The sequence below is a fragment of the Oenanthe melanoleuca genome, chromosome 15, assembly GCF_029582105.1.
Source record: "Oenanthe melanoleuca isolate GR-GAL-2019-014 chromosome 15, OMel1.0, whole genome shotgun sequence".
In the NCBI taxonomy this organism is placed as follows: Eukaryota; Metazoa; Chordata; class Aves; order Passeriformes; family Muscicapidae; genus Oenanthe; species Oenanthe melanoleuca.
The window spans coordinates 11,605,653-11,631,751 of NC_079349.1; the positions used below are offsets into that span (position 1 = coordinate 11,605,653).

At 48.4% G+C, this 26,099-nt stretch overlaps 3 protein-coding genes across 3 annotated transcripts; all 3 read right to left on the reverse strand.

Annotated features, from left to right (window-relative positions):
* Window positions 1-1,823: 1,823 nt before the first annotated feature.
* Window positions 1,824-4,381, reverse strand: LOC130259683 (D-dopachrome decarboxylase). The gene is made up of 3 exons (XM_056504262.1): window positions 4,167-4,381; window positions 3,901-4,076; window positions 1,824-3,112 (listed from the first exon to the last, which is right to left on the reverse strand). The coding sequence occupies exons 1-3, from the start codon at window positions 4,272-4,274 to the stop codon at window positions 3,040-3,042; spliced, it is 357 nt and encodes a 118-aa protein (XP_056360237.1). The 5' UTR covers window positions 4,275-4,381; the 3' UTR covers window positions 1,824-3,039.
* Window positions 4,382-5,861: 1,480 nt separating this feature from the next.
* LOC130259682 (glutathione S-transferase theta-1) lies at window positions 5,862-15,356 on the reverse strand. The gene is made up of 6 exons (XM_056504261.1): window positions 15,146-15,356; window positions 15,001-15,057; window positions 11,519-11,606; window positions 10,291-10,441; window positions 8,071-8,247; window positions 5,862-7,092 (listed from the first exon to the last, which is right to left on the reverse strand). The coding sequence occupies exons 1-6, from the start codon at window positions 15,255-15,257 to the stop codon at window positions 6,892-6,894; spliced, it is 786 nt and encodes a 261-aa protein (XP_056360236.1). The 5' UTR covers window positions 15,258-15,356; the 3' UTR covers window positions 5,862-6,891.
* A 4,722-nt stretch (window positions 15,357-20,078) lies between these two features.
* GSTT2B (glutathione S-transferase theta 2B) lies at window positions 20,079-25,350 on the reverse strand. Its single transcript, XM_056504263.1, has 5 exons — window positions 25,142-25,350; window positions 22,286-22,373; window positions 21,512-21,662; window positions 20,804-20,980; window positions 20,079-20,346 (listed from the first exon to the last, which is right to left on the reverse strand). The coding sequence occupies exons 1-5, from the start codon at window positions 25,251-25,253 to the stop codon at window positions 20,152-20,154; spliced, it is 723 nt and encodes a 240-aa protein (XP_056360238.1). The 5' UTR covers window positions 25,254-25,350; the 3' UTR covers window positions 20,079-20,151.
* Between the last annotated feature and the right edge of the window lie 749 nt (window positions 25,351-26,099).

Below are 26,099 nucleotides of genomic sequence, written 5' to 3' on the forward strand. Positions count from 1 at the left end.
ACCCTCAAACACCCTAACACCTGCACAAACAGTGCTGGGCAGAGCTGCTTTCCTTCACAAAGTAAGGCAGCCCATCCGCAAAATTTGGATTCCAGCTTCTGAAATTAATAGGTCTAAAGACTGCTCAACAAGTAGATGTTATTCTGCCCCAGGATCTTCAGATGCAGCTTGTGTGGAGTGTTGTGGGCAATACCCTGAATGTATGTGGATCCCCTGCCCAGGGGGCTGGAAATCAGCCCAAGGCCACTGAGTTTCCCTAAAGCTTGCCATGGAGCTAGCTGGAGATGGGAACACACTTCTGTGCCCTGGGATCTGGGGGAAGTGAAGCCCAGCAGTACTGAAACAGTTCTGAGAGAAAATGACTTTACTGAAGTGTGAGGTGGTCAGACAGCAGCAGATGTGCCATCTGCAGCCCCAGAGAGCTCAGCACAGCCCAAGGACACCAGACAGGGCCAGACAGGCTGGCAAGCTGTGGGACAGAACCTCACATTTAAACAGTCCTGAGTCCTGTTGCTACAACCCATCACATCACACAAGGTAAGCTTGTGCTCAAGCACTGCACTGAATCACCACTTGGCACTATGAGGAAGAGCCCTCTTCATCTCAGATGCACCATTTGTGGTAATGCCCTTCTTTCCACCATGACACACCAAGCACAGGGCTGCTGTGAGCAGCAGCATCACTCCTGTGTTTGGACAGTAACTTACCAAACTATCACAGCCCTGCAGTCCTTTCCTGTCAGTGGTGCCCTGCACCATCCTCAGCTGTTCCTCTCTAGTGTAAATACACAGAGTGTCCAAAGTTCAAAGGTCTGAGGCTAGGAAATGGTAACTCAGCATTCAAAAATCAGGGCATTGCCTTTCAGTTTGAACATATGTCTATACAGCATCCTCAAACAACAGAGGCCCCTTTGGGGGACAGAAATATTTGTTAACCTTAGGAGGTTGGGAATGTACAATAAAAAGATCAATCATAGCTGGGAGATACTAACTCCAGGTATCAGGCAGGCTCCAGCCCATGGAACAGGGACCATCTGCACATAGCATTCAAGTGAAAGGGATCATAAAATGTTATTGCTGAGCCTTAGATAAGGGTAGTGTATTGATTTTCTCCAACCTGGTGTGTGCAAAACATTTCCTGCTTCTGTTGGTTGATGTATTCATGCCCTGAGGGGGCTCCAGGGGCCTGCATAACCCCTTTGCAGGTTATCTTTCTCAAGTCCCAAAATACTGTCAAACCTACTCCAACATTAGCTGAGTGGAGTAAAAAATAGGCCATTTCTTCAGAGCAACATGAACTTTCTTACATCTTCTTGCTCAGCTCTGCAGTACTGGGAGTTGTTCCCAGGCATGAGCCCACACTGGGAGCAGCCCAGGGTGAGGAAAGCACAGAGCCTGCAGAAGTCCCCAGGGTGGCCAACATGGCCTAAAACCAAGAGAGCTGGGGCCCAGGGCTGAGCAAGTTTTCTCTGAAGGAAACAAAGGCTTTGGCAAGGGTTTGTGCTTGTTACTTCAGGAGGTAGAAGGAAATGAACCATCTGCTGATCAGAATTAGAGTGAGATTATTTTCTGCATTTCAGAATATTCACCTCAAGCTGATGCAAAGCCAGGGCTGTCCATCCCCTTCTCTGCAACACAGTACTGCTGAGTTGGGGTTCTCAGACTCCATTCACCTACCTGTTCATTGCCTGAGTTTCAAAAGCTTTTGATTGAAAAATCCTCCTGAGAAAGTGGAGGGACCTGGGCAGCCACAATGTCTGTCTCCAAGCACTGAGACCTACAAACCCCCAATGCTGTGAGCCAGTAACCTGAAACTTATCAAAATAATTTTTACAAGAGTTTATTAACCAGATTAGGTGTAGCCCCCCCAGCCTGATACAGTAATTTGTGTTTGGTATTATATTCTTGTCAGATTTGTCAAACATAGAAGAAACTATTTATGGTGTATAGGGAACAAACAACTTCTAAATGGCAATTAGAGGGGATATTTTCAATAATCTTAATACCTCAAGCCATGAACAAATAAAACTCCATTTAGAACGATGGACCTCCATGTCCCAGGGGTGTGCTCTCAGCTCTGCTGAGCTCCCTGAGCTCCACTGACCAAGTCACAAAGTGAAGGGGAATTGATAAATGTTTTCATTAGCAGCATAAGGCAGAGGCAACATTGTACACTAAAAGTACCCTGCTTTTGTTTTAATAAAATGCCCTGTGTGTTCTAGTTACAAAGTGAGGGAGTGTATGGGTCCTAAAAACCCAAAACACTTCTCTGCAGGGACACTGAGCTGGAAACACCAGCTCAGATCACAGTGAGATGCTGTATCACCCCAAAACTCCCCATAACAGCAAGGAAAAGGACTCTGAACAAACAGTGAATAACAAGAATTAAAAATGGGAGTAGCAGAAACTTCAAAATATTTTCTGGTGGCACAGTGCAGGTCTTCAGAAGTGACTCCTCCAGACAATGCCATCAACAGACAGACTTTGAACCCTGAAAACCTTGTGAACAAATAACACTTTGTAGGAGCAGACACAGGAGGTGGCAATGGCAGAGCACAGAGCACAAGATCTGACATGAGCCTTCAGTACCTAAACTTCTCTCCCAATAATCTCTTTCCAGAAAGGGCTTTCAGAGGAGCCTGAAAAAGAAAAGAATTTGACTTCCAGGTCATCTCCACTGGCCTGAGACCCTTCTGCTCCACAGAGAAACAGAAAAAAGGAATTTTTCTGCCTTGCAAACTATGAAAAAAAACTAGATAAACCTCAGAACCTCTCTGGTCCTCACTAAAGCCAAATGTTCTAGAATTAAAATTTTACTGCTACAGGCAGCTTTGTCTAGGCCTAAGCTTGAGACAAAGACTTTGAACTATTTCAGTAAAATTAGTTCAGCTGATGGTCTCACTCTTGAGCTTTGTGTGTATAGGATGCAAAAACAGAAGTGAATCAAGTTACACAGATTTGATCACAAGTGGAAACATGTAGATAGACAGACAGAGCTGATCATCTCCAGGTTGCCTTGTTCCAGCCAGCACTCCAAGGATCACAGGAATGTCATGACTGTCCTGTTCTTGCCGATCTGCCAGGGCTCCAGTGGGTAAAAGCGGATGACAATCCTTTTGGGCACAAGAGCAAAAATGTGCACAGGAAACATTATTATACAATTAGACATTATTGCTGCCCAGTTTGCAACACAGTAGAAAATCTGCACTAGGGTCTCACTGTCTTACACTTCAGGGTGTTCATTTAACAGAAGGAAACATAAGCTCTGTATGGTCAGGGTACAAACAGACTTCACCCACACAAACAAAAGCAGTCTGTATTTCATCACCATAAATGAGATACTTGTTCATTTTAGAAGGAACCACATAGTGCACAATCTTGCCAGGGATAAATCCTGACAGCATCCAAGAGGCAGGGACTATCACTCTCTTTTGGGAGATGGGTAAGGGAAGCAGAGATGGACATGGCTGCCCTTCAGGAACAGCCTTGTTCCAGCATTTGGCAGGGTGACTCCTGTAAAGCTCTACCAGTTTTGGTGGGGTTTTGCACCCATTTCACCAACTGTAACTACTGATCTTCAGAGAACAGTAATGCCCAGACTGTTCAGCGAGTGCATATGATTTTAAATGGCTTTATCTGGCTCCAAACTATATGTCTGGGATTCAGCATCCACGAGCGCTTAGTGTTTGCAATCCCGTCTTGGATCTGTATCACAACTTAGTCTCCTGGAGGACACGGGAACTGCCACTACCTCCACCACTCTGAACATCCCCTCGGTACTTGTTTGTCGTGTTCCATATGCATCCGTGGAGCACACAGGCCTGTAGGCCCGACGGCAGGACGCTCTCGCTGCCCTTGAGCTGGGCACGGTGCCCCCCGGGCTGAGCCCCGCCGCACTCACCGCTCGGGGCCGAGCCCCAGCTGCGCCGTCAGCACGTCGAAGAAGCGGGCGCTGTGCCGCTGGTTCTGCTCCGCCGTGCCCACCACGCCGATGGACGAGACGAGCAGCTGCGCGCAGGGCTCGGCCGAGCCCGACAGCACCATGGGCAGCCCGCTGCGCACCGTCACGTTCACCCGCTGCGGGGACAGCCACCGTCAGCACTCGGCGCCGCGGCTCCAGCCCGCAGCCCGGCCGCCCCCCGCCCCGGCCCGTCCGTGCCCGCTCACCTCCGCCGGCTTGCCCAGGATGTCCGCGGCGGCGGCGCACAGGGTCTGTGCCAGCCCCGGCGGCAGCCGCTCTGCCGGCAGGCTGGTGTCCAGCTCCACGAACGGCATGGCGCTGCTGCCCCGGCCCGCTCCGCTCTGCCTGCGAAACCCGGCCCGGCCCCGCCCCGGAGCCGCGCTCAGCCCTGCCCTGCCCCGGGCGGGTCACTCCGCCTCGCCGAGGCTGCCGGGCCTCTGGGAACCTCCGCGGGCATTGCAAGTACCAAAGAGCCAGCAGAGACCCCCTCCTGGCACGACAGGAAGGGTCCAAGATAAGGATAGAGATAAGAAAGTAGTAAAATATGGTAATGTAGCCATTCCTGTAGGTTGTATGCAAATGTTAGAGAATTTGTACCTTGTACTAGATTGGTTAGTGAAAGAGTAGAATATCCAACATAGAGGGAGATTTAAGACTTTGTAAAAGGAGGCCATGCTCTCTTGCTCTTACACCCTCGGACACCCTCTGGCTCCCTTGCTCTTGTCCCTGCACCCACCCCCTTTGTTATCTCACTCCTCTGGGCCTACTCTGAGCAGCATCTGGCAGCTCCCAGCTGATCCCTTTTCACCCACACCTGATGTAATAGATTGCAAATTTCAATACCAGAATATGGAGAGCACCTGATTTTGTCCTGACCACTGTCCACCACTAGCTCCTACAGATGTGGAAAAACATTTCAGGTCACTACAACAGACACCTCTGTGCAGGGAGGGTTGGGAATGGAAGTGAGAATGGTAATTTCTCTGAACAATCAACAGTACAAGAAATAAAAAAGCAAGCAGAGATGTTTACTGCTTTATCCAGCGTGTATCAATGACAAGGACTTTGAGCAATCAGGACTTTGAGCTCCCAGGTTAGTAAGTGACCTCGGCAGGCTGGCTCACAGGGACAGTCTAATCTACAGATCAGAGGTGTCCAAACTGGAGATCAGTCTGCTCTGAAGCTGAGCTACTGTCACTGAGGTTCCCTGAGCTCGTTTACAGCAAAGGGTTATGAACCAGCTCTGCTAAAAGGTCATCATTTAAGGCACAAAACTGTTGGGAAAATTTGCCTTGTGTAATGTGACATCTTGGCTTTCCACAATTCTAGGCAACACTAATGAAAACTGATGAAATGGCTCCTTTTTTTTTGCTTAGGGAATTGCTTGGCCTTCACCGCTGCTAGTGAATACTGGCACTAAGAGTCATGTGCAAAAATCAGCCAGGAATAAGGCTGGAAAATGATTTCTAGGACAGAGTAGTATCTAGAACTGAAACCTTGGTGAAAAACACCATGAGAAAACAACAGGTTTTTAGAACTTGCCAGCAAAAAATGTCACTAGCCAAGACATGGTAGGACTGAAGGAAAAATAAAAAGTAGTTATTTGATGAATGAAAGAAGCAATTCCTGAATTCCATTAATCATTTTGTTTTAGTTTTTACAGGAAGAAATTTTTTGGCAAGGATTTTAGAGTAAGGTCAACTACTTATGAATGTAAATATGCAGATAAATATTCCACTAATTTCTGCTTCCTTTACAATTTGTTATTTGCAACTGAAGAAACTGGAGATGGTTGGATTTGCTCAGTTTTTACCTCATAAATTGCACTGCAATACAAAGGGATTTTGTATTTGAGCTATAACTGAGCAGAAACAAACAGCCAAGAAAAAGAGCCTAAAAGCTCCAAAACAACTCTTTGCCCTTTTATTGTGATGCATGTGTTGCTCAATGCCACAAAATCTCTCTTATTACTTCAGCTGCACAGGGTGACTTACTTGGTGAACTTCCATCCAAAACAGTCTCAGAAGAGCATGTCTGCATTTATTCCCTCTGCATTTCCTAGGAGGAATGTGGATTGCTATTGCAGTATTACCATAGAAAAAAAAACAGTTTGTTTACTGTTATATTCTCTTTCACAAAAACACTGTGAATGCATTGTTTCAGGGTACTCCATATAGAATATCAACATGGTGGTTTAGGTAGGTAGTTTTTCCAAGGCTGCGGCCACCAGCAGCATGAATCTCCAAGAACAGCTGCTGCCACATGTATACTGGTAGACAGAGCACCAACAGAACCCAGGCTTTCAGAATTCCAAAGCAGCAGTTAACCTGAAGAATTATAAAGATTCACAGTTGTAGATGAATACAAAGAAATTTCTCAAAGGAACTTCAAGGGAAAAAGAAGTGTGGAATGTACATGGACAGCCAAGCAAGATGCCCCAACAAGAAGAAACTTCTAAAATTTCTTTTCTTTACTTTTGTGAAGTAGTTTTGTGCTCTACTTTTCTGTGCAAACACATGCTGGGAAGATGAGGATCAGGCACACTTTGCAGTACAAATGTTAAAATTGAAAACAATGATCCTCATCCTATTCAGTTCTTTAACACTCCCAGTTTATAGGCTGGCTTGAATTCTGTCAGGAAATACCATTCTTGTCTCTACCATCTCTGAGAAGACTGACACTGAAATAAAATCCAGATGCACATTGAGTGACCTGTAGGGCCTCAGCCCTCTGTATGAATTTAATGTTTTAGGTCTTAAACTTTCCCTAGTTTCCACCCCCAAAGATACAAGGAAGACCTGGCCTGGGGACAGAACACTCAGCAACTTCTGTGTTAGAATTACAGTGCTCTTTCCAGTTACATGTAGAACTGGATGTCAGAGAAGAAGTTAAGGACAAAAAAAGGCAGGAAAAATGCTAAGATAGGTTAATTCATTTCAACATCTTCATCAACACAGGTGCCAGTTGCTCTTTCAGCTGCGGATCGATTTGAATATTGCTCAGTTCTTTGATATTCAGGATCATCTCATGGGCTTGGAAGAAAAGCTCTTTCCCCACAGCATCCTCCACCCGCCTGCGCCACTCCCTCAGCTTGGGTCTGTCTTCAAAGATGTCACAACCAACTCCAACAGGCTGCAGAAAGGGAAGAGAGCAACAGTGAGGCTTGGGGCAGACACTTTTTCACTGAGACAACAGGTACAGGTACAGGGGGAAAAAAGGAAGAGCTCCTAGAGGAGCAGTAGGAAGAAGGGAAATCTCCTTGGGTCGGATGTACCTGTCTGGGGGACACAAGAGCTAACCTGTATTTTAAAGGGCATTTACAACTCAGTTCCTGGGTGCTGGAATAGCTGTTTAGTGCAGCACAGATGATCACATTCTGTGAGTGATTTTCAGCCACAACACTGAAGATGTGGTGGGCTGGCAGTTCCAGGGGGCACTGCCCAGTTTGCAGTACAGAGTGCTGGATCATACAGCAACACCCAGCATAAAACATAAAGTGTTTAACTGAACCAGTGCCCTAACTAGGATCATCTACCCCCCTTCTGCTTTCTGCCTGTGCCATTCTCTGGAGCACAACGTAGAGAAGCAGAACTGCTCTTTTTCAGTCCCTTGGACACAGAACTGGGAGGAAGAAATCACTGCTGGGCTGCAGGATCCAGGCCCTGGTGGCCTGGCAGGGAACAACCAGTTTGTAACAGACTTAATTTGATTGCCTGTCTGAGATTCATTCTTTCAACTTCCAGACATGGCATGGACAAGTATTATATTCTTGAATGACAGAAATATTCCTATATGGCTGTCTCATTTCATCAGACCTGTCTGCTTGCCTCTCACTTCTCTGGAGGTTAAAAATAAAGTCATGATAAAAAATGAAGAAGAGGTTATTGCCAGAGATGAGAAACAAAAGAGATCTGTTGCAGACAGCTTGTTTTTTGATTTTCACTGTTCTGAACCCAGTCCCACATTCTCCCCATTGTCTTAGGCCAGTTCTGCTGAGATATGCCCTTGCTTCTCCTCCTAGTGAAGTGTTACCACATGCTGCACCCTCCCTGCTCAGCAGCATCTGTTTTCCCTTGTGCTGATGCTTCCTCACCAAGCTCCAGCACTCACTTGCATCAGTTCCACAATGGCCACAAGATCTGCCAGGGAGATCTCACTCCCAATGATAAAAGCCTTGTCCTGCAGAAACCTCTCCTCAAATTGCTTCAGGGAAGTGGACAGCCCCTCCATCACCTCCTGGAGCTTCTCCGAGGGCAGTGGCTGCCCTGTGAAGAGGGGAATCAACACCTGAGGAGAGAAGGGACATAACAGTACACATGACCATCTTCTGTGGTAGCAGTAATTTAAGTTACACCCCAGGATCATCAGTGACCTGCAGTAAAGCCACAGAAGGGGATGGCAGAGCTTCATGGACTGTGGCAGCTCCACAGAGCTGCTGGACAGCAAGCACAGCAGCAGTGCTGAATGGCCATGGCAGTGACATCCAGCTAATCAGCAGCAATGTGGAGAACAAAATCAAGGATCCTCATCTCATTTTGGGCCTGGCAGTGTGCCCTCCCACTTCACCCTGTTGGGCTACAAAGGAAAAATGGGCAACAGCTCCAGGGGAGACAAATCTCTGCCACAGTCACCCCTGCTACATCCTCTGTGTCACCAGCAGCTGCCCAGCAGCCCCCTGCTGTGGAACTGGGTGCTGCAGGCAGCTGCCTGTCCCAAAGGGTGACAGAGGAGGGAGTGGTGGTGGCTGTGGCAGGAGCACTGGAAGGACTAGAATGCATCAACACTGGCTGGAGAGACAGAAATGGCTTCCTCTGTGTGACAGCAGCCAGCAAGGCTGGAAGTGGTCAACACCAATTTTACACTGTGGCTTAAAGCATTCTTCTTTAAACCACTAAAAATTTTTCTGGAGCAACCACATAAGTGCAGTCCTTGTGTCTGCACAGACTTGCTGGCACAGGCCATAGTTGCCTTTCCACAATATTTTTCACCAGTCACAGAGGTGTATGCACAACTGGAGCTTGCAGAGTTTCACAGCTGTGCTGCCTTCACCTTCCACAGCTAAAGAAGTACAGTTTATTTAAAGAATCAAAATTAAAGACACAAATTTCACACAAATCAGTGTGAGCGGACTGAATTTCTACTTACTGCTAGTATGTTCAACAATTCAAGTTGGGATTGCTTAATCCAAGCCAGGATTTTGGCCAAATACATGTGGAATCTATTTCATCAGAAAATTTGTGGCCAGTTCTCTCCCTGATTCCAATTATGCACGATGGGATCTTTGGGTAAAATCACTTGAAACAGCATCTTCCTTTTCCTTATCTCAGGGCTGTCTATCTTTTCCCATTTCTAGCTAATATGCTTCTCTTACATGGTGGCTATACATGTTTCCATATTTACAGCTGTTCTGAGGACCTTTTCTGCATCTGGGCTATCTAATCAGCAGCAGCAGTGATTAGTTGGATTCCTTTCCCTTGGAGCACTGCAGTGACAGCCTGCAGAGGCTGGAAGAAACTGCTTCTTGTATGAATCTGACTCATATTTGAATTGCTTCTCTGTACTCTACAGCCAAAATATGCTTTGTCAGGCACAAACAAGGGCAAACTTTACAATGGAGGAGTGAAGTTCTCACCTGCTTACTAGCAATCCTGATTTCATCTGAAATTCCATACCAGCTGTTCTCACAGAACTATATTTGCACCTAGGTCTCTTTAGTTAACTGTATGGTGAGTTGGCTAAAATCATCTGATACTAAATGATTTTCTGGCTCAGGATGAATTAGGTGATTTTGCCTGAATGTAAATTGGCCTGACTACACTGAGTAAAGAAAATCTGTCTCTTAGTGTCTCCCTCCTCTCTGTCCCTGAGCCTATTTCAGAGAAACACATAAGTGTGCTGGAAGCAGAAGGCTCCTTCTGCATTTCCACCCTAAGGGGACTTTAATGAAGAATGCAAGTCTTTCTGCTTCCAGCAACAAAACACATGTTCACCAAAGCCAAACTCTGCCTATGTGCACACTCTGCACAGCTGTGCAGGGAGGGGGAGGCCCTTGGAAGCAATACTTAGTCTGTTACATATTTGCTCACAAATCCAGGCAAAGTCTGTTGGGTTTGAGACCTTCTGTAGCAGACTTTCTTTAAGAGAAAAGCCAAAATGGCCAAATCTGCTTTTGCCAAATCCTGATGTTGATCAGCTTGGAACAGCTCCCTCTCCAGTGGCTCCTTTCAGCTAGGAATGGCCCAGGTTTGTTGTTTCATCGTGACAAGCTGTCATGATTTTTCTCACAGGAAAACATCACTCTACTGACATGTTTCCATTCAGTCTCCTTACCTTGATCCACATGGTCTTAGGAGCATTAGCCCTGATGTTGGCATGGTGCCAGGAGAGGTACTCATCGACCCGGGCCCGTTTCTGGATGTCTGAGGGGTACCAGTGGTCAGGAGTGTTGTACTTTCGGCTCAGGTACAGCAGAATGGCAGTGCTGCTCAGCATCAGCAGAGACAAAGGGGTCAGCAGTTACAATGCAGAATGCTTCTGCCTAAGCTCCCTCTCCTGCTCCTTCTCAGCTTGTTGCTTCCACTAAAAAGCATTCAGGTCAGGATTTCCAGTAGGGTCTAGGGACCATATAAAGGCATCTAATTCATGTTGACATCAGTGGCCCTTAATCAGCTCGGCTTCCATGGAAACTTTAACCTGCTGGAAAATCACAGCACTGGTCTGTGGTGCTGCTGGACAGTACTGGGGTAAACAAACAATAAACCTCCAGGATAATCTACCAGTGATGGTAACTCCACTCGCTCCTTGCCTGTTCTGACCCATCTCTCTGAGACCTGTGTACTAAATGAAACTCTCTGATGGGTTATTGCTGCCTTTTCATCAGGTCTGTCTCCAGCATGCAGCTTCCACTGAAGTCAGTTGAAATCTCAGCAAGGAAACCCTACAAAATCTTTTTGTGTTTGTCCAGATGTTTATACTTTCACTAACTGGCAGAAGTCAGATGGAAAAATATCTTAGTCATCTGCAACAATACTTAGGCTATTACTACAAAAAAAGTTGCCACAGAAAATGTGCTGACAAAATGGAAGAAATTGCAGATACCCCGACCATGTTGATACTGCTAGTTCTACTACTTCAGTATTATGACATCATTAACCAGCCTCCATATTAATCTTTTAATGTAAATTTTATCTGTGTGGATGTTGACTCAGCCTTTATGACTAATTCAGATAAACAGAATTCTTTCCTAGAGTAAAAGGGATTTCTTTTCCTAGGGTGAAAGGGATTTTTGTAAGCTTTAAACATCTCCCAGAAATGTTTATAATCCCATTTTGAGGTAAGTGCATTCAGGGTGAGATGAAGAAGCTAAGTCAGCTGAGTTGTTTACATTCTGAAAGATAATTCAAACAGAAGATGGAAAGAGATCAAATGAGGTTACACTATTAAAAATAACCAGCATGTTCATATATTCTGTGGTCCTTAATTATTCCATGGGAATGACATCTTCTGAATGCAGCACAGATTGCTGGTACCCAAGGGAGTCTAAAGACTGAGTTCTTACCATTCTGCAAGGGTGAAGTCTCCATCCTTCAGTGCTGGTACTTTCTTCAAGAGGCTGACTTTGCCTGCACCTTCACTATTTGATGGCCCTAAGAACACGAACAGACAAGTCTGAGGTTAGCAGTGCACCTGTCAGTGTGTGATAAGTGAAACACCTGCAGCCAGCTGGATGATCAGTGAACTGTGTGAGGTTTTCCTGATAGGGTCATAGCTCACAACTGACAGGGGATGAAATGGCAGAGGCAGTGTGAGAGCTGTCTGCAGAGGGCACTCAGCTCAGGCTGGGCCCCTGGCATGGAGCAGTTTGTATTTCTAACAGGAGCTCTCCTGCTTGACTCAGCTACCAGGATACTTGCAGAACTTACTGACAAAGTGGATATTGGCTAGGGGCAGGGAAGCTCAGACACCCCAAGCCTGCACTTCTCCTGACTCTGTGTTACTTCTGGCTCTGCATGTCAGCCTAACAGGAAAACACAAAAGGAAGGCACCATTCCATAAGAATTTAAATGCCACAGTCCCTTGGAGGAATTAACAGCTGACTATCTAATCAGGCTTTCAGTTTTTCCCACTGCTGGCACCAGACTTGTCAGTCTGCAGTTAAATGCCAGGGAATTGCACAACAGCCCAGGAACACCTGAGTAAGAAAAGCTGGGAGGAATTTGTTTGCTTTGCTTGTTTTAGGTGCTCCTGAGGAGACATGACAATTAAAGTGCAAATTCTGATCAAACCAGCATAACCAGCAGGATGTCTTGTACAAAAATCCCTTTATCCAAAAAAAGACAAGAAAAAGGATCATTAACTTACAGTGATCTCCATCTCTAAGAACTATTTGTACCCACTGAGATGGCAGTGGCAGTGTCTACATTACTGGACAAATGTGCAGTAGGAAATAGTCTCTGGGAAATAAAACCAGCCTCTGAACAAACAAGTTTATTTGCAGCTGTTTTGGGAAGGGCTGGGAGAAGGCAGCTTGCTGCATGACAATTACAGACTGCTTTCCCTTGTACCAATTTCACAAAACGAGTTAAATCAAGCAGAGCATACATTACACTTGTTCTCCTTTCCAGCTCACTAGCCTCTACTTTATTTCTTCTTTGAGTGGTTTGTTTTCTTGTTTGTTTGGTTTTTTTTTTTTTTAATTCCAGTGTAAGTAGCTTCATCAGAGATTAAGGTTTGCATTTATCTGCTATTTGAAGGGATTCAAACCCACATTTTCTGTTTCATTAGAAGTCTCTGGCTGCCTGCTGTGATGATGGCTTCCAGTTTAGCTGGGTAAGAAGTTCCATCTGCACAGCAGAACCAGGCAACACTGTCAAGAGAGGCAGGAAGCTCAAGGTAGGGCTTCTTAAAAATAATAACCTGACAGAAAGCACAAGTTAAGCCTAATAATTGAGAAAATTGAGTATAAAAATAAAAATGTCCAAAAATCAATGGGCAAAGTACAGGATTCCTCACCCCCATAATTTGTATCACAGAAACAGTGAGGCAAATATTTGTAAATCTAGTTTCATGCAAGGAGTTGCTCAGGGAAGGTTTGTTCTGTGCTTCTAGAAGGGCCCCAAAGGCCAGTGGTCACCACACCCCCAGCTCTGGTGAGATCTGTAGTGTTCAGTTGGTCTTTGGAAAAATGCAGTAGAAAGTTGCCAGTCAGTAATGGTTACAGCTAATGAGCAGTGCCTTGTCAGACCCAGCTGTTTGGTTGTCCTGCTGTCTGTGTTTATTATCCAGGGCAGCAGGAAACTAAGAAACAAGGACATGAGAAGTAAGCAGTGGGTGAGGGCAGCCTGAATCAGATTTCAGAGAGCTTTCATCATACAGCAATTCTAGCAGGAATACTGAGCATATTTGTTCCCTGCTGGGGCTAACATGTCATTACAGCAGGTTGGACAGGAGGTCAGTGTCTGATACAGCCTGCACACAGCCCAGGGATGGCATCAGTCACTTTGGTTTGAACATAGATATAAAAGACCTGTGCTGAGACTCTGACTGAGCTGTGAACTGGTAAATGCCTTGGTGTGAACACTAACTCCAGGCCCCTGCTTATTGTATGAAAATAGAACCAACATTTGTATTTGCAGTTTAGCAGAATTCAAGCTTGTACCTCTCTTCCAGCCAGCATAACCAGCCTTTTTTTTTTTTTTTTTTGTTCAGTGGTGTTGGGTGGCCCATCTTTATCATTCCTGGGATGTTGGCTTGACTTACAGTTCTGTTTAACACCAGTTGTATCTGGGGTAATTAGTTCTCGATGACTCCCAAGGATAGATGGAGATACAGCTATATAGATATAGATAGATACAGTGTGTGTTGTTGGGCTTTGAGGTGTAACTTTAACAAGCAGAATATCCATAGTCAAAAAGCAGGGCAGGCTGCACACATGAGGAAAATGTAAGTCAGAGTGCAGAGGAGGTTTGTTGGTGGGTGAAAAATGCAGTGGAGAAGGTTTTATGGAAATAGAAGGGAGAAAATCCCACTCTATTTGCCAATCACATACCTGCCTAATCACCTAATCCTTAGCCAAAGGTTTCCAAATAACATGCTTTGCCTTAGGCACAAAAGTAACAATTTACCAGGAAAACACAAAATTTAGCTGGACAACATAGTCATACAGTTGGAGGAGCCTGAACAGCTGAGTGTTTCCTCAAAGTACAGCATTCCCAGAGCCTGTCAGTGTGACTAATTTGCTAGCAATGGCTAGAGGAACATTCCTTGGAGAGCCACAAAAATAGATGCAGCAGAGCTACGAGACTGCTCTGGGAACTGGAGCCGCACGTCCAGCCCTGCGTTCAGTGCCCCTGGGCAGCGCAGGGATTCAGCATCCCCCGGGTGACCCGGGCAGCTCGTCCTTTCCTCTCACCGTGCTGAAGGACGGGCTGCTGCTCCTGTGCCGGGAGCGAAGGGGTTCCCCGGGTCCGTGAGGGCAAACCCCGCCAGGTCCCGGGCTGCAGCGGGGGGCTCAGCCCGGCCCCCGCCGGGGATCGCGTTCAGCGCCCAGCGCTGGTGGGACCCTGCCGCTCCCTCCCCGTCCGGGAACACGCTCGGCCTACGGGGACCCTGCCGTCCCCTCCCTGCCCTGGGACACGCTCGGCCTACGGGGACCCTGCCGTCCTCTCCCTGCCCGGGGACACGCTCGGCCCGCGGGGACCCTGCCGTCCCCTCCCTGCCCGGGACACACTCGGCCCGCGGGGACCCTGCCGTCCCCTCCCTGCCCGGGACACACTGCCTGCGGGACCCTGCCGTCCCCTCCCTGCCCAGGACACACTCGGCCCGCGGGGACCCTGCCGTCCCCTCCCTGCCCGGGGACACGCTCGGCCCGCGGGGACCCTGCCTCCCCTGCCCGTCCGGGGACACACTGCCCGCGGGACCCTGCCGTCCCCTCCCTGCCCGGGGACACGCTCGGCCCGCGGGGACCCTGCCGTCCTCTCCCTGCCCGGGGACACGCTCGGCCCGCGGGGACCCTGCCGTCCCTTCCCTGCCGTGCCTCACCTGCGCGGGGCTGCTCCGCGCCGCTCCCCGCCGCCGGCTTCTTCCCCAGCACCGAGTCTGCCAAGAGCCAAGAGAGGGGCTGAGCCCGCGCCCCGCCGGGCCGCGCCCGCCCCGGCCCCGCCGCTTCGGGCCGCGCCCGCCCCACCTTTGAACAGCTCCACGTGCTTGAACTCGAAGGGGATGTTGTTGCTCCGGGCGAAGATGTAGATGGAGCGGCAGGGCTGCGAGAGCAGGTCCAGGTACAGCTCCAGCCCCATCTCGACGCGGGCCGCCCTGCGGGAGCTGCCGCGGCTCTGCCGCCGAGCGCCCGGAGCCGCCCCGCATGGGCCGGCGGGGGCCGAGCCGCGCCGGGCGGGAGGTGCCCGCCGCCCCTCCCTCCTTCCCTCCTTCCCTCCTTCCCTCCTTCCCTCCCCCGGGCCCCGCCGCCGGCCCTGCGGGGCGGGGGCGATCGAGAGGGGTCTGTGCCCGCGGGACGCCGCTCTCCTCCGGGGCCGGGACTGGAGAGTGCAGGAGGAGCCCGGGAGAGCCCCCTCAGCCGCAGCTGGGACAGGGTTACAGGGTTCCCCTTCCCACAGCGCCAGGCCGCCCTGGCCCGCTGTATCTGGCACCGAGTTCATTCATTTTCCTTCAGGAAGGCAATGGAACGTGAATAGTGACAATCTGCTAGTAACAATCAATGACCAGCCCCAAAAGAGAGGTTGGTACTAAACAGTGAGAGGAGGTGTCGCTCCCCTCCGCAGCTTTGGCTGGCACCGCACGGCTCGGGAGCCACTTACACCCACAGCATCCCACTACAACTCTCACAAGCTAAATGCTGCTTTGTAACACAGTTCTGCAGGGTTGTGCCACACTGCAGGCAGGGCCTTTGCACAGTGTCCTCTGAGCCAGATCCCAGTATGGTTTTTAGTTCAGAACATAATTCTTTGGTCACATAGTTTCTGCTGCAAGGTGACATCTGAATGGCAGTGAAGTGTGGAGGACTTCTCTGTGGACATTACATCTGCATACTCACTCAAAGTGACTTTGCTGTCTCCCCAGTATTTGTCACTTCAGATTTTCATGCAGGGGAAGGAGACCTGCAGAAGCTTAGGCTCGATTCAAGCCCTTGCACTGAGGTCACAGCATTTCACAGCTGTGTGATTCGGGAAGGTGACGTGCTGGCTGAGTACAGGGACCTGGGACACAGAGCAGCTGAACCACTTCGGGCAAAGTCACCCCCAATCAAACCCACCTCAGCTGTGCTGACACCTTGCTATCAGTGTGCCAAAGAGCTTGTATGTCACACACATCTTTGGAAAGAGCCATGGGAATCTCAGGAGAGGGAACTGCAGGATCAGTTGCTCTTTTTCTTGTGTAAAGGATGGTGAAAAGGCTTGGATACTGAGCTGGAAGCGTCTGGACTAGACAAGTTGCAAACTGGAACGTTTCCAGGGCTTTAGAACTTTCAGATTTAGAAGAGCACTGTAAGAATTTTTCAGTTTCTCAGGCAGAACAGGGAGAGGGGCTGTGCACACCCTCACTTCCCCTGCAGCACAGTTCACGCTCTTGAGCACCTGCACCCAGCACTGATATACTAGAGATCACAGATCACAGAGTATTGTGGCAGGTGCTTGAGTTCAAACCCCTTCAGTGCAAAGGAATCTGAAATGTTAAGGGAGTGGGGAAAAGGAGCAGGAAAGTGGCTCTGCACAGGTACTAGTTGAAGAAGTCTTTGTGCCTCAAAGTGCCCCCATGCACTTTGAGATATAATTGAGATTCACTTTGCTCCTTTATTCATGGTTCAGTTGATCCATTAGTCCTATCTGAACTTCAAAGATATTTTCATGTGCCTCCTGGAAATGTTCCTTCCTTAAGTTTCTCTCCAGTTTGCTGACTGCACTGCACAGCCCACATAACCAAAGAGGTATTTTTATCTGGCTGTGCTATAGGCCATTTGATTGATTATTCCTGGCTCTAGGCTAGTGCTTCTAGCACTGTATTTTCATTTAACTCCATCACCTCAAAGACCATTTTTCCTGCCCTTATTTTCTCTGTCAGCATTTTGGAAACAGGAACAAGACAGAAAAAAATGCACTAAGTTTTGCAGTTTATTTCTTAATCATTTAGAAAAAGTCTCAGGATGCTTTTCTGTTTTTCAAACATTCCTCCTGTTTTGTGTGTTACAGCTTCATTTTATTCCAGAAATCACAGGTTCTCACATATTTCCAAATAGCCCTGGCAAGAATTGAGGAAGTTGGATCAAACATGTTCGATTAAGCTGACACATTAAGCTGACAGTGGAGGTGTAATCCCTCTCCCTTTTCAGGGTGAAAGGGGAGTGAACACTCAACAGACCTTGTACCAAGGCAAGCAAAACTCTTGCACAACCTGTTGGGTTTTGGCAGGCAGCTCCCAGGGCTTTCAGTCTAGGAACTAGAATCAGAAAAAGTCCGATGACACAAAGGAGCAAAATACAGAGGTGGAGGGGTAGCAAAAGGCAAAGTACAAGGATGAGCAGCCTTATCTCTGTGATTCAGATCAAAGAACAAAGCAGATGTATCTGTTTTATAACTCTGTGGCCATCCAAGGAATTAATCCAGAGAGGTGCTTTGTCCTGTGGGAATGGAAAGGCTCAAAATGCCACTGGTCCCTGCATACACACCAGGCAGAAACTATGGGAAAAACAATTTAAAATCCCTTCCTGTCATCATGACCAGGCTGGAGTGAGGCAAGTGTACTTATCCTTTGTGAAACAGCAGTGCAGGAGCACCAGAGAACATAGTTCCAGTTTGGTTTTGAAGGCAGCCATCCTTGCAGGAGTGCACAATGGGTGACATTTAAGGAACATTGTGCCCCATTGCAACAAGCAGAAAATTGCCTCAAGACTCTTATGTGGAGCTCTTGTGCTACAAGTATCATAAATAAAAAAGTTTTAAAAAAACCCACTTTATTTGCCTTGGCTTGTGCAATGGTTTGCATGCAGAGCAGCCTTATCTGCAAATTCTGCAGGGAGATGTGTGTCACAAAAGGCTCTGCTCTTAAGTCCATTTTGAGATCTGTCAAGATTAGCACCCTACAAAATAGACTCTTGGTTTTGATTGTTTCTCTGCTCCCTTATACTTGAACAGAAAGTGTGGGAAATATTTATGATGCTGGTAGAAGTTTGCTTTCTCCAAGAAAGGGAAAAGTTGAAAGTCAGGGCAAGTACAAAGGTGCCAACAGCAGAGTGCAGTGAGGCTGGGCAGCCTTGGTAAGGCAGCAAAGGCACCTCTTAAATTGCAGGGGTGCAGAGCAGCCCAGCTGGTGAGTATGCTAAAGCTGCAGCTGGAGGGAAGGAAGTGGTTGGTGGTACAACAGAAACACCTCTTGAGGCTCAGCACTGGCAGCTGCACAGGACAGCATCATCAGGGACTGCTGCTCAGGCACCAGGCATGCAAGAACTCTTAGGGCAGAAGAGAGCTGCACTCACTGGCTTTTCTCACTGGCATGCAACAGGCCCTTCTCAACAAATTTACCAAGAAAAAAAAACAGGTAAGAAGACAAATATCCCTGCATGTGTTAGCATGGAAAGAGAGAGAGTCTGAGGGCAAATGTGCCTTTCCACCACTGACATTGAGGATTTTCCTGTAGGTTGGAAGGATGGAAAGTAAAGACAGCAGCCTGCTTGACTCTATAGCTCAGCCCACAGGCATGTGCATTGCAGACTATGGTTTGTGACCTTTTGAACTAAAGGGCAGGTTTACTCAGAAAACAAACAGAAAAGCCAGCTGGCTCATTCCCCAAAAACAGTAGATCCAACTGAAAGAATGTGTGAGACTTTGAGCAGCTACATTCACCATTTCTGGGCACTGCAATAACTTGACTTGCACTCAGATGACTGACATCTCACACCCAGCAGACTGTGCAGCCTTCCCCATGGATGGTGTAACTATCAGCAGAGACAAACAGACTTCCAGGTACAAGCAAAGCATAACAAAGAGGGGAGAAAAACAATTCTGCAAACTGGAGCCCTCCTCATGGAGGCTGTACCTGGAAATGGGAGGTCACAGGGATAAGAGAACAGGAAAGCAGGAGTGGCACAAATGGGCACAGGCAAGAGGTTATGAAGGGTGCTGCACTGGTGTGATGATGACTTGATGTCCACCTCCTTCCAAATCCTGATTACAAATCCAAACAGAGCTACAACACCATTGGCTTACAAAGGATAGGACTGAAGAGCAGGGGAGCATTAACTGTGTGGGACATTCAGGTCATTGACTGAGCTCTCTGCTCAGCTGGGGCTGGCCAGCACAGCTCCCTCTGCCACCACTGCTAGCCCAGCCACCACAGCCTCAGTGCTGACAGCCTGTGTCAGCTGACAAACCTGCTGTGCTGACAAACCAGTGTGGGAGAGGGACACAGCACTGGTGTGGTCTGCAGAGGGGACCGTGTGGTTGCCAGCAGCTTGACCAAGAAAAGCAGCTTTTTTCCACTGTGCAGGATGTTCTTTGTAGAGTGTCGTGAGAGTTTGAGGAGCTTTATTGACTCTGTCCTTGCCAGAAGCTGGAGGCATCCCTGGAGGCATCCAGCACAGCTCCCTGCTCCTGAGCACTGTGTCCCTTTGCTCTCACAGGTGACACAGCAGCATCTAGTGGCCAGGTGTTCCAAGGGCCCTGGTAGGGTTCCCACCGAGGGCTGGGTCCTGACCTGTCCCTTTCTTAAAGAGCAAAAATCTTCCAGCAGACTGTTTTCACTTGGTAAAGTGAAAACCATCTGCTACAATGGTTTTTCCTTGTTTCAGACACACCTGTTCTGCCATACCCTTGCTCTGGCCTGGAAAACCCAGAACAGAGATGGGAGGGCAGCTCTGACTGTCCCTGTTCCCACACAGACTGATTCACCTCAGCCCTGGAACCTCCAGTGGTGCTGGAGCATGAAAGAAAAGCCTACAGGGCTACAGTTCCCATACTGCAGTGGAAAAGAGGGAAAAGCAGCTCATGGCAGTCTAAGATGTATTTTTCTTCCCTTCTAAGTTGCAGAAAGGCTGTGAATGAAGGAAAGCACATTTTGAGGAATGGTGCTTCTGTATGATTTTTAGAAGAAATTCTGAAAGACTACAATAAGCCTTCAAAAAAATAATCCATTTTATTAGAGCATAATCCTCTAATTCTGGCTTTATTAGAGCATAAACCTCTAAAACTGCTTTAGGAGCTGCTTGAAATTCTCCATCAACTCAGGTGCAAGCTGATCAGCAGTCAAGTTCTTAATGTTCATGATGTCTTGGTGGGCCTCCTGGAAGAGCTCCTTCCCCACAGCTTCTTCCACCCGCCTGCGCCACTCCTTTAACTTTGGCCTCTCCTCAAACAGGTCATAACCAGCACACACAGGCTGCAGAGACAGACAGAGCACCCAGAGTGAGGCAAACAAGGCATTTGCCAGGGGTGGGACCAAATGAAAGATGGACATGCTTCTGGCTCAGGGCAGCAGTAATAATGTTAGTGGAGCTCATCTCTTAGGTCATGACATCCTCAGCAGCTGCTGTCTCTTGGGATGTGCAGCAAAGAGCTCTGCCATGGCTAACCCCAGAGCAAGGAAGTCCATGCACACCAACACAGCTCTTCCAAATGTCTGTACTTTCTTGATCAATTCTGTCCATATTTCTATAGAAAAAACTGTTTCATCAAAGTAGGTTCTCCCCAGTAAACTTAATTGTGGTTAAGGTCAAAAAGGAGCAAGATTTAACCCCAGGGAAGATCTGCCATTACAGAGGTGGGGGTGCAGCCTGCCTGGCCTGCCCTGCCCACAGCCCAGCTCCATTTTCAGCAGTGCTGGGGTTGATGCTCACCTGCATGAGCTCCACCAGTGCTACAATGTCTGCCAGGGACACCTCGCTGCCTGCGATGAAGGGCTTGTCCTGCAAGAACTTTTCCTCAAACTGCTTCAGGGCAACGTTCAGCTCCTCAGTAATAAACTCCATTTTCTCTGGAGGAAGTGGCTGGCCTGTGATGAGAGGCAGCATTACCTGGCAGGGAGAAGAAACAAGCTGCTTTCATGTGTTTCCTTCCAAATCTAGTCATCACACTCTCACTGCCACCTTCTGAGGATCCCTCACCAGCCATGCATGAGAACAACCAGAACTGCTCATCAACCTTGGCAGGTTAACAATAATGTCAGTCATTACTTCCTGCCTCTCCTTGCCTGCTGCCTAGAAATCTGAAAATTCAACCACAAGAGTCTCCTCTCAAGGGAAGAGTGTATCATCTGCCAGCACCTGTGTTTTGTTTTCCAGAGGGAGGTTGTTCCTTTCCATGGAGCCAGGCAGCCAGCACTGAGTGTGGCTGGGGGAGCTTCTCACCCAGGATGCATTTGCTCTGGACCTTTGGCTGCAGCATGAAGGATCCAGGCCACTTCAGCTGGGTTCCCTTCAGCAGCCAGGTCAGCTTTGTTCCTGTCTCTCACTTGGCTTCTACATTTGCTGAGAAAGGCCCTGCACAAAGGCAGCCATTTCACTCCCAGTTCTTAGCACTTCATTTTTGATATGTAGTGGTTTTACCTTGGTTAAGAACAACTTGCTCCCCTTGGCACGGATGTTGGCATGCTGCCAGGACAGGTACTCATCAACCCTAGCCCTTTTTTGCAGGTCAGATGGGTACCAGTGATCAGGAGTCTTGAATTTCTGGACCAGGTACAGGAGGATTGCAATGCTGCCCAGAGAGTAAGACAGACCAATGAGTGGATCATCTGAGATAAAAGCATCTCATCCTTTCTTTCCCCCCCAAATTTTGCACTGCTGGACAAGCAGCCACACAAACCTGATGGGAGTCAGGTAGAAGGGCAGCAGGGCACAGCACAGGAGAGTTTGTGCTGCTGCTTGTGGACTTCAGTCTCTGGTATGAGATAATTGCCCAGCAAGACAGGTGTGGTTTGTGGTACAGTTTTGAGCAAACAGAAGCTGCAGAATGAATATTTACCAAATCTGACCTGGCCATCCAGCAGTGGGGGCTTTATGTCAGATTTCCTGCACTGACCTACAGCCTCCAGCTGCAGGCAGAGAGCAGGACAGGTGGACAGGTATCTAAGCTTAGAAACACTGCCTACAAAGTAGCAAAGTAGCTCCAAGCAGCAGCTTCTTCCACTATTAATGCTGTTCAAGTTGCTTACATAAGACAGCTTTTCTTGAAACACAGGTTTGTTACATACAGGTGGAACAAAGGGTAAGAAGGAGACAAAAACCTGCCTGGACTGGAGTCCCAGCAGTACACTGGCAGAATCCAAGCACTGGGATAAACAATACTGCAGCAGGTTATTGAGCTTATTTGAGCCTCACCTCTCTGCTAAGGTGAAAGAGCCATCCCTAAGTGCAGGCACCTTCATCAGCACATTCACCTTCCGAAATTCCTCTGTCTTGTGCTGCCCTGAGGAGGGAAATGAGAAGTTTTACTTGGCAGGGATACTCAGGACCTGTTTTTGATTGTACAAATTGAGTCTTCTATGAAGTTTATAACCAAGGAGTAAGTGCTGCAGAGTGAGTAGGGGGCTAGCCCTGTGGTATCAGCTTTGTTTATTTAGGCAATTGTTTATTGCCTGCATACCAGACCCACCTCTTGACCAAGGGCAGGATGGTTAGGAGTCCTTTCATACCAGCAGCCCTTGACATCCACTCCAAGTTTGTGCCTGAAGGTTCCTGTCCTGTGCAAATCCAGAGGGAACACCAAGCACCTTGGAGCAAAGGGATCTCACTCACTAAGGAAGGGAGGACTGTGAGAAAGCAGATACCTTTTTCTGGAAGATAATGTAATTTATATTCAAGTACTCTTTCTAAAGTTCACAAATGAAAATAAATTCCTGTGATTCCATGTAAGGCCATGGGTACTTCACTACAGATCTTTCAATTAACTCCTGTGCATTTTGCATATCTTTTGTAAGAGTAAATATAAATTTGAGGCTGCTTTTAAGCCTTCTTGTAGGTCCTTCCCAAAAGGTAGGCAGAGTGAACCTGACAGGAGAAGATGCTTGCTCATCCAAGGTCTCAGTATACTACATTATTTCTGAAACTAATCCCAGAAACCTTGTTTTATGTGACTTGTTTGTGACAGCCTCTTTCACCCACTCACTTCAGTCACATGTGGCTGCCTGGGGTATCCAAGCTCCTTTAATGTGTAACTAACCTTGTGCCATATCCTGCTATATGAGCCATCTGAGAATCTGTGTGCCAGAGGAGATGCTCTGGAAGCAAATTTAGTTGTTCTGGTACTTGGCAAACCTGATTTGTGACTATTCCTCTGTCACTTGGCTCACAGCCCATCTCCCCTACCCCTCTCAAAAAGATAAAGTGTGCAGATTCCAGGTCTTCAGGTGTTCTTTGAATGTCATGTGATTCCTATCCACTCTCACTCTACCCCTTTCATTGACACCTGCCTACTTGGGCAGAGAGCTTTTCTGGGGCATCACATTTAACCCACCAGCTCAATTCTGAATATCAGTTCCCTCACCTTGTCCTATAGACTGTGCAGTGACAGGTACCAGTGCAGTGAAGTCTCCCCCACTGTGGTACCCAGTGCAGGTACCTGGAGAGCTTCTCCATGGCATGGGACAAGATTGGGATGAGATGCACCCAAATAACCCATCTTAAACTCACAGGCCAAAAGCAGGTACTGTTGCCAAGGGGCACAGAGCATTGGGAATCTCTGATTCATTTCCCCTTCCTTCCTCTCACTTCCCCTATCCTTGCATTTCAGTTGTTCCATTTTCTTTGATGCTCTCACTCCTTGCCTGCCAGTCTCCTCTCCTTTGCTCCAGTGTCTCACTAGACAACATTTACTTTATTGGGAAAGAAGGGGAAGGAAACAAGATGAGTCAGCCCCCAGCTTACCCCCAGCAATTGCAAAAATTTTTGCTACGAGACAAGTGGGAGGAAAGCCACAGAAAGGTACAACCAAGGCACAGCTCAGGTGCAGGGAAACACCCAAAGACTCAGCTGCAACACATCTGAGGTTTGTCTCAAGCTGGAGCCTCTTTTGTTCCTTTATCAATTTCAGCTCCAGGAGCCTTCTCATCTTTCACTGGTTTTTAAGTATTACTTACTGAGGCCTTTTTATGCCCAATGCCTTACCTTAATTTCAAGTCCATCAGATATCTGGAAAGGTTGAAGGTTACCAGCTTCAATTACAAAGAAAGAAGATACAGATCTTTGGGTCTCCTTTGGTGAAAACACACCTTTGGATAGGCTCCTACCAATTATCAGTTGGTTTTAACCCAACCAAAGCACTTTTCATTTCTCAGTGTTCAGATTACTGGCAGCTGCACTGTCTCGCTCCACAGCCATCACAAGCTGGTCCTCAACCCTCTCAAAATAACCTGACCACAAAGCACTTGGGCCGTGGAACCTCCAGAGGGGCAGCCCTACCCCTGCCTTGCCCTCCTACACACGAGGACAGCTCACAAACTGTGCATGATGAGCCTCCCAAGGGGGTGTGAACCTTGCCAAGAGGAGAAGGGCTGCTCTGCAGCAACTGCTGCTGCTTACCAGAGCACAAACTTTTCTAAGTTGAATTAACGAACAAGAACTACACACCTCGGCCGTCCTTGTCTGTACACGAATGTCTCATATCTCAGCTTTTTGTTTCCCATCGAAATGGGGAACGCCTCAGACCTGGCACATCCTGAGTGCTTCTCAGAAAAGCGTCTCTGTTTTTCAGAGACCCATTTTCTGCTGGGGTGGGGCCGATTTCAAAGATATCACATGCTTTGGCAAAGTCCTGTTTGCTGCAGAGGGGCACAGGCACTGAAATCGGTACTTAAAATCCAGGATTACATTGGAGAATCAGGTCTTGTTTTTGTGTAGGCTCCAGGAGGGCCACCCCACCCTCTGCCAGCATCTCGCAGTGATGGGGACAGTGAGTAACCGGGGCTGGACTGGAGCATCTCCCCCGGCAGTGGTGAAGGGACCCTGAGAGCCGGGGGGGAGCAGCGGGACCCGCACAGCCTGGGGCTGGGAGCGCCCGCACAGCCTGGGGCTGGGGACACCCGCACAGCCTGGGGCTGGGGATGGGGACACCCGCACAGCCTGGGGATGGGGACACCCGCACAGCCTGGGGCTGGGGACACCCGCACAGCCTGGGGACACCCGCACAGCCTGGGGATGGGGACACCCGCCTGGGGTCCCCCAGCTGCCCCCACTCACCCTTAGCCAGCTGCACCTTCTTGAACTCGAAGGGGATGTTGTTGCTCCGGGCGAAGATGTAGAGCGCCCGGCAGGGCTGCGAGAGCAGGTCCAGGTACAGCTCCAGCCCCATCCTGTCGCTGCCGCTGCTGTCGCCGCCTGCTCCTTGGCCCGGTCCTTTTCAATCCCGTCCCGCACCGACACCGCTCCCGCCCAGCCGGGGCGGGGCGAGCCCAGCGCTCCCGGCCAGGGGCGGTGCCTTACCCGGGACGGGACTGATCGCACCGCCCGGCCAAAGTCTCAGCTGGGATCTGCCTTTCATGCCGTGGCATATCGGCTTTACCAAAACTGCCCTTAATGATAAAGAAACTGCAGAGCCTGGTTTTGTCCGTGGGAGTTCACAGCTCTTGCACAAGAGGATTTTCCGTTCCTGTGACTCCAGCACCAGCCCAGACACCCGTGCTATGGAAAAACATCTGGAGAGCCAGCAGTCACAGTATGAGAACACAGACTGCTGCACTGCTGTAAAACAACCTTGCTCCTTTCTTCACAAGATTCGACCACCATTCCCAAAACCCATTCCTTCAAAATTCCCAGCTTTCAATAATTTATTGCTAATGCTGGTGTACATTTATTTTGCTTTGCAAAACAAAAGCCAGAGCTGGAGCCATTTCTGCTGAAGGAGAAGCAACCCTTGGAGAGCAGCTGCAGACCACAGCTACATGGCAGCTGTAAGCCTTCTGCCAAGGCAGCTAAAAATACCATGGCATGTGTCAAATCCAGGCTTATGGCTTGCAGTGACACGAGCTTGCTCCAGGACATTCATATTAGACATCAGACATTTCAGTCTGCATTAACATCAGTCCACACTTAATAATACCTGCTGTTACCTCTGGTACAGGACATTGGAGGGAAACAACATAGGCAAGAAAAGGACAAGACACAAACTTGTGTCCATTGAACAGTATCTCCATCCCTA

Excerpts from the sequence above, each read along its gene's own strand:
- GSTT2B (XM_056504263.1), bottom strand. The coding sequence starts at position 25,253 with ATGGGGCTGGAGCTGTACCTGGACCTGCTCTCGCAGCCCTGCCGGGCG. Across the intron at positions 21,663-22,285 it reads TCTTTCACCTTAGCAGAGAG|CATTGCAATCCTCCTGTACC; the intron begins GTGAGGCTCAAA and ends CTCTCTGGGCAG. Across the intron at positions 20,981-21,511 it reads GCAAGTTGTTCTTAACCAAG|GTAATGCTGCCTCTCATCAC; the intron begins GTAAAACCACTA and ends TCTCCCTGCCAG.
- LOC130259683 (XM_056504262.1), bottom strand. The coding sequence starts at position 4,274 with ATGCCGTTCGTGGAGCTGGACACCAGCCTGCCGGCAGAGCGGCTGCCG. Across the intron at positions 4,077-4,166 it reads TCCTGGGCAAGCCGGCGGAG|CGGGTGAACGTGACGGTGCG; the intron begins GTGAGCGGGCAC and ends CTGTCCCCGCAG. Across the intron at positions 3,113-3,900 it reads CTGGGGCTCGGCCCCGAGCG|GATTGTCATCCGCTTTTACC; the intron begins GTGAGTGCGGCG and ends TGTGCCCAAAAG.
- LOC130259682 (XM_056504261.1), bottom strand. The coding sequence starts at position 15,257 with ATGGGGCTGGAGCTGTACCTGGACCTGCTCTCGCAGCCCTGCCGCTCC. Across the intron at positions 11,607-15,000 it reads CGCGGAGCAGCCCCGCGCAG|GGCCATCAAATAGTGAAGGT; the intron begins GTGAGGCACGGC and ends TCGTGTTCTTAG. Across the intron at positions 7,093-8,070 it reads CCATTGTGGAACTGATGCAA|CCTGTTGGAGTTGGTTGTGA; the intron begins GTGAGTGCTGGA and ends CCCTTTCTGCAG.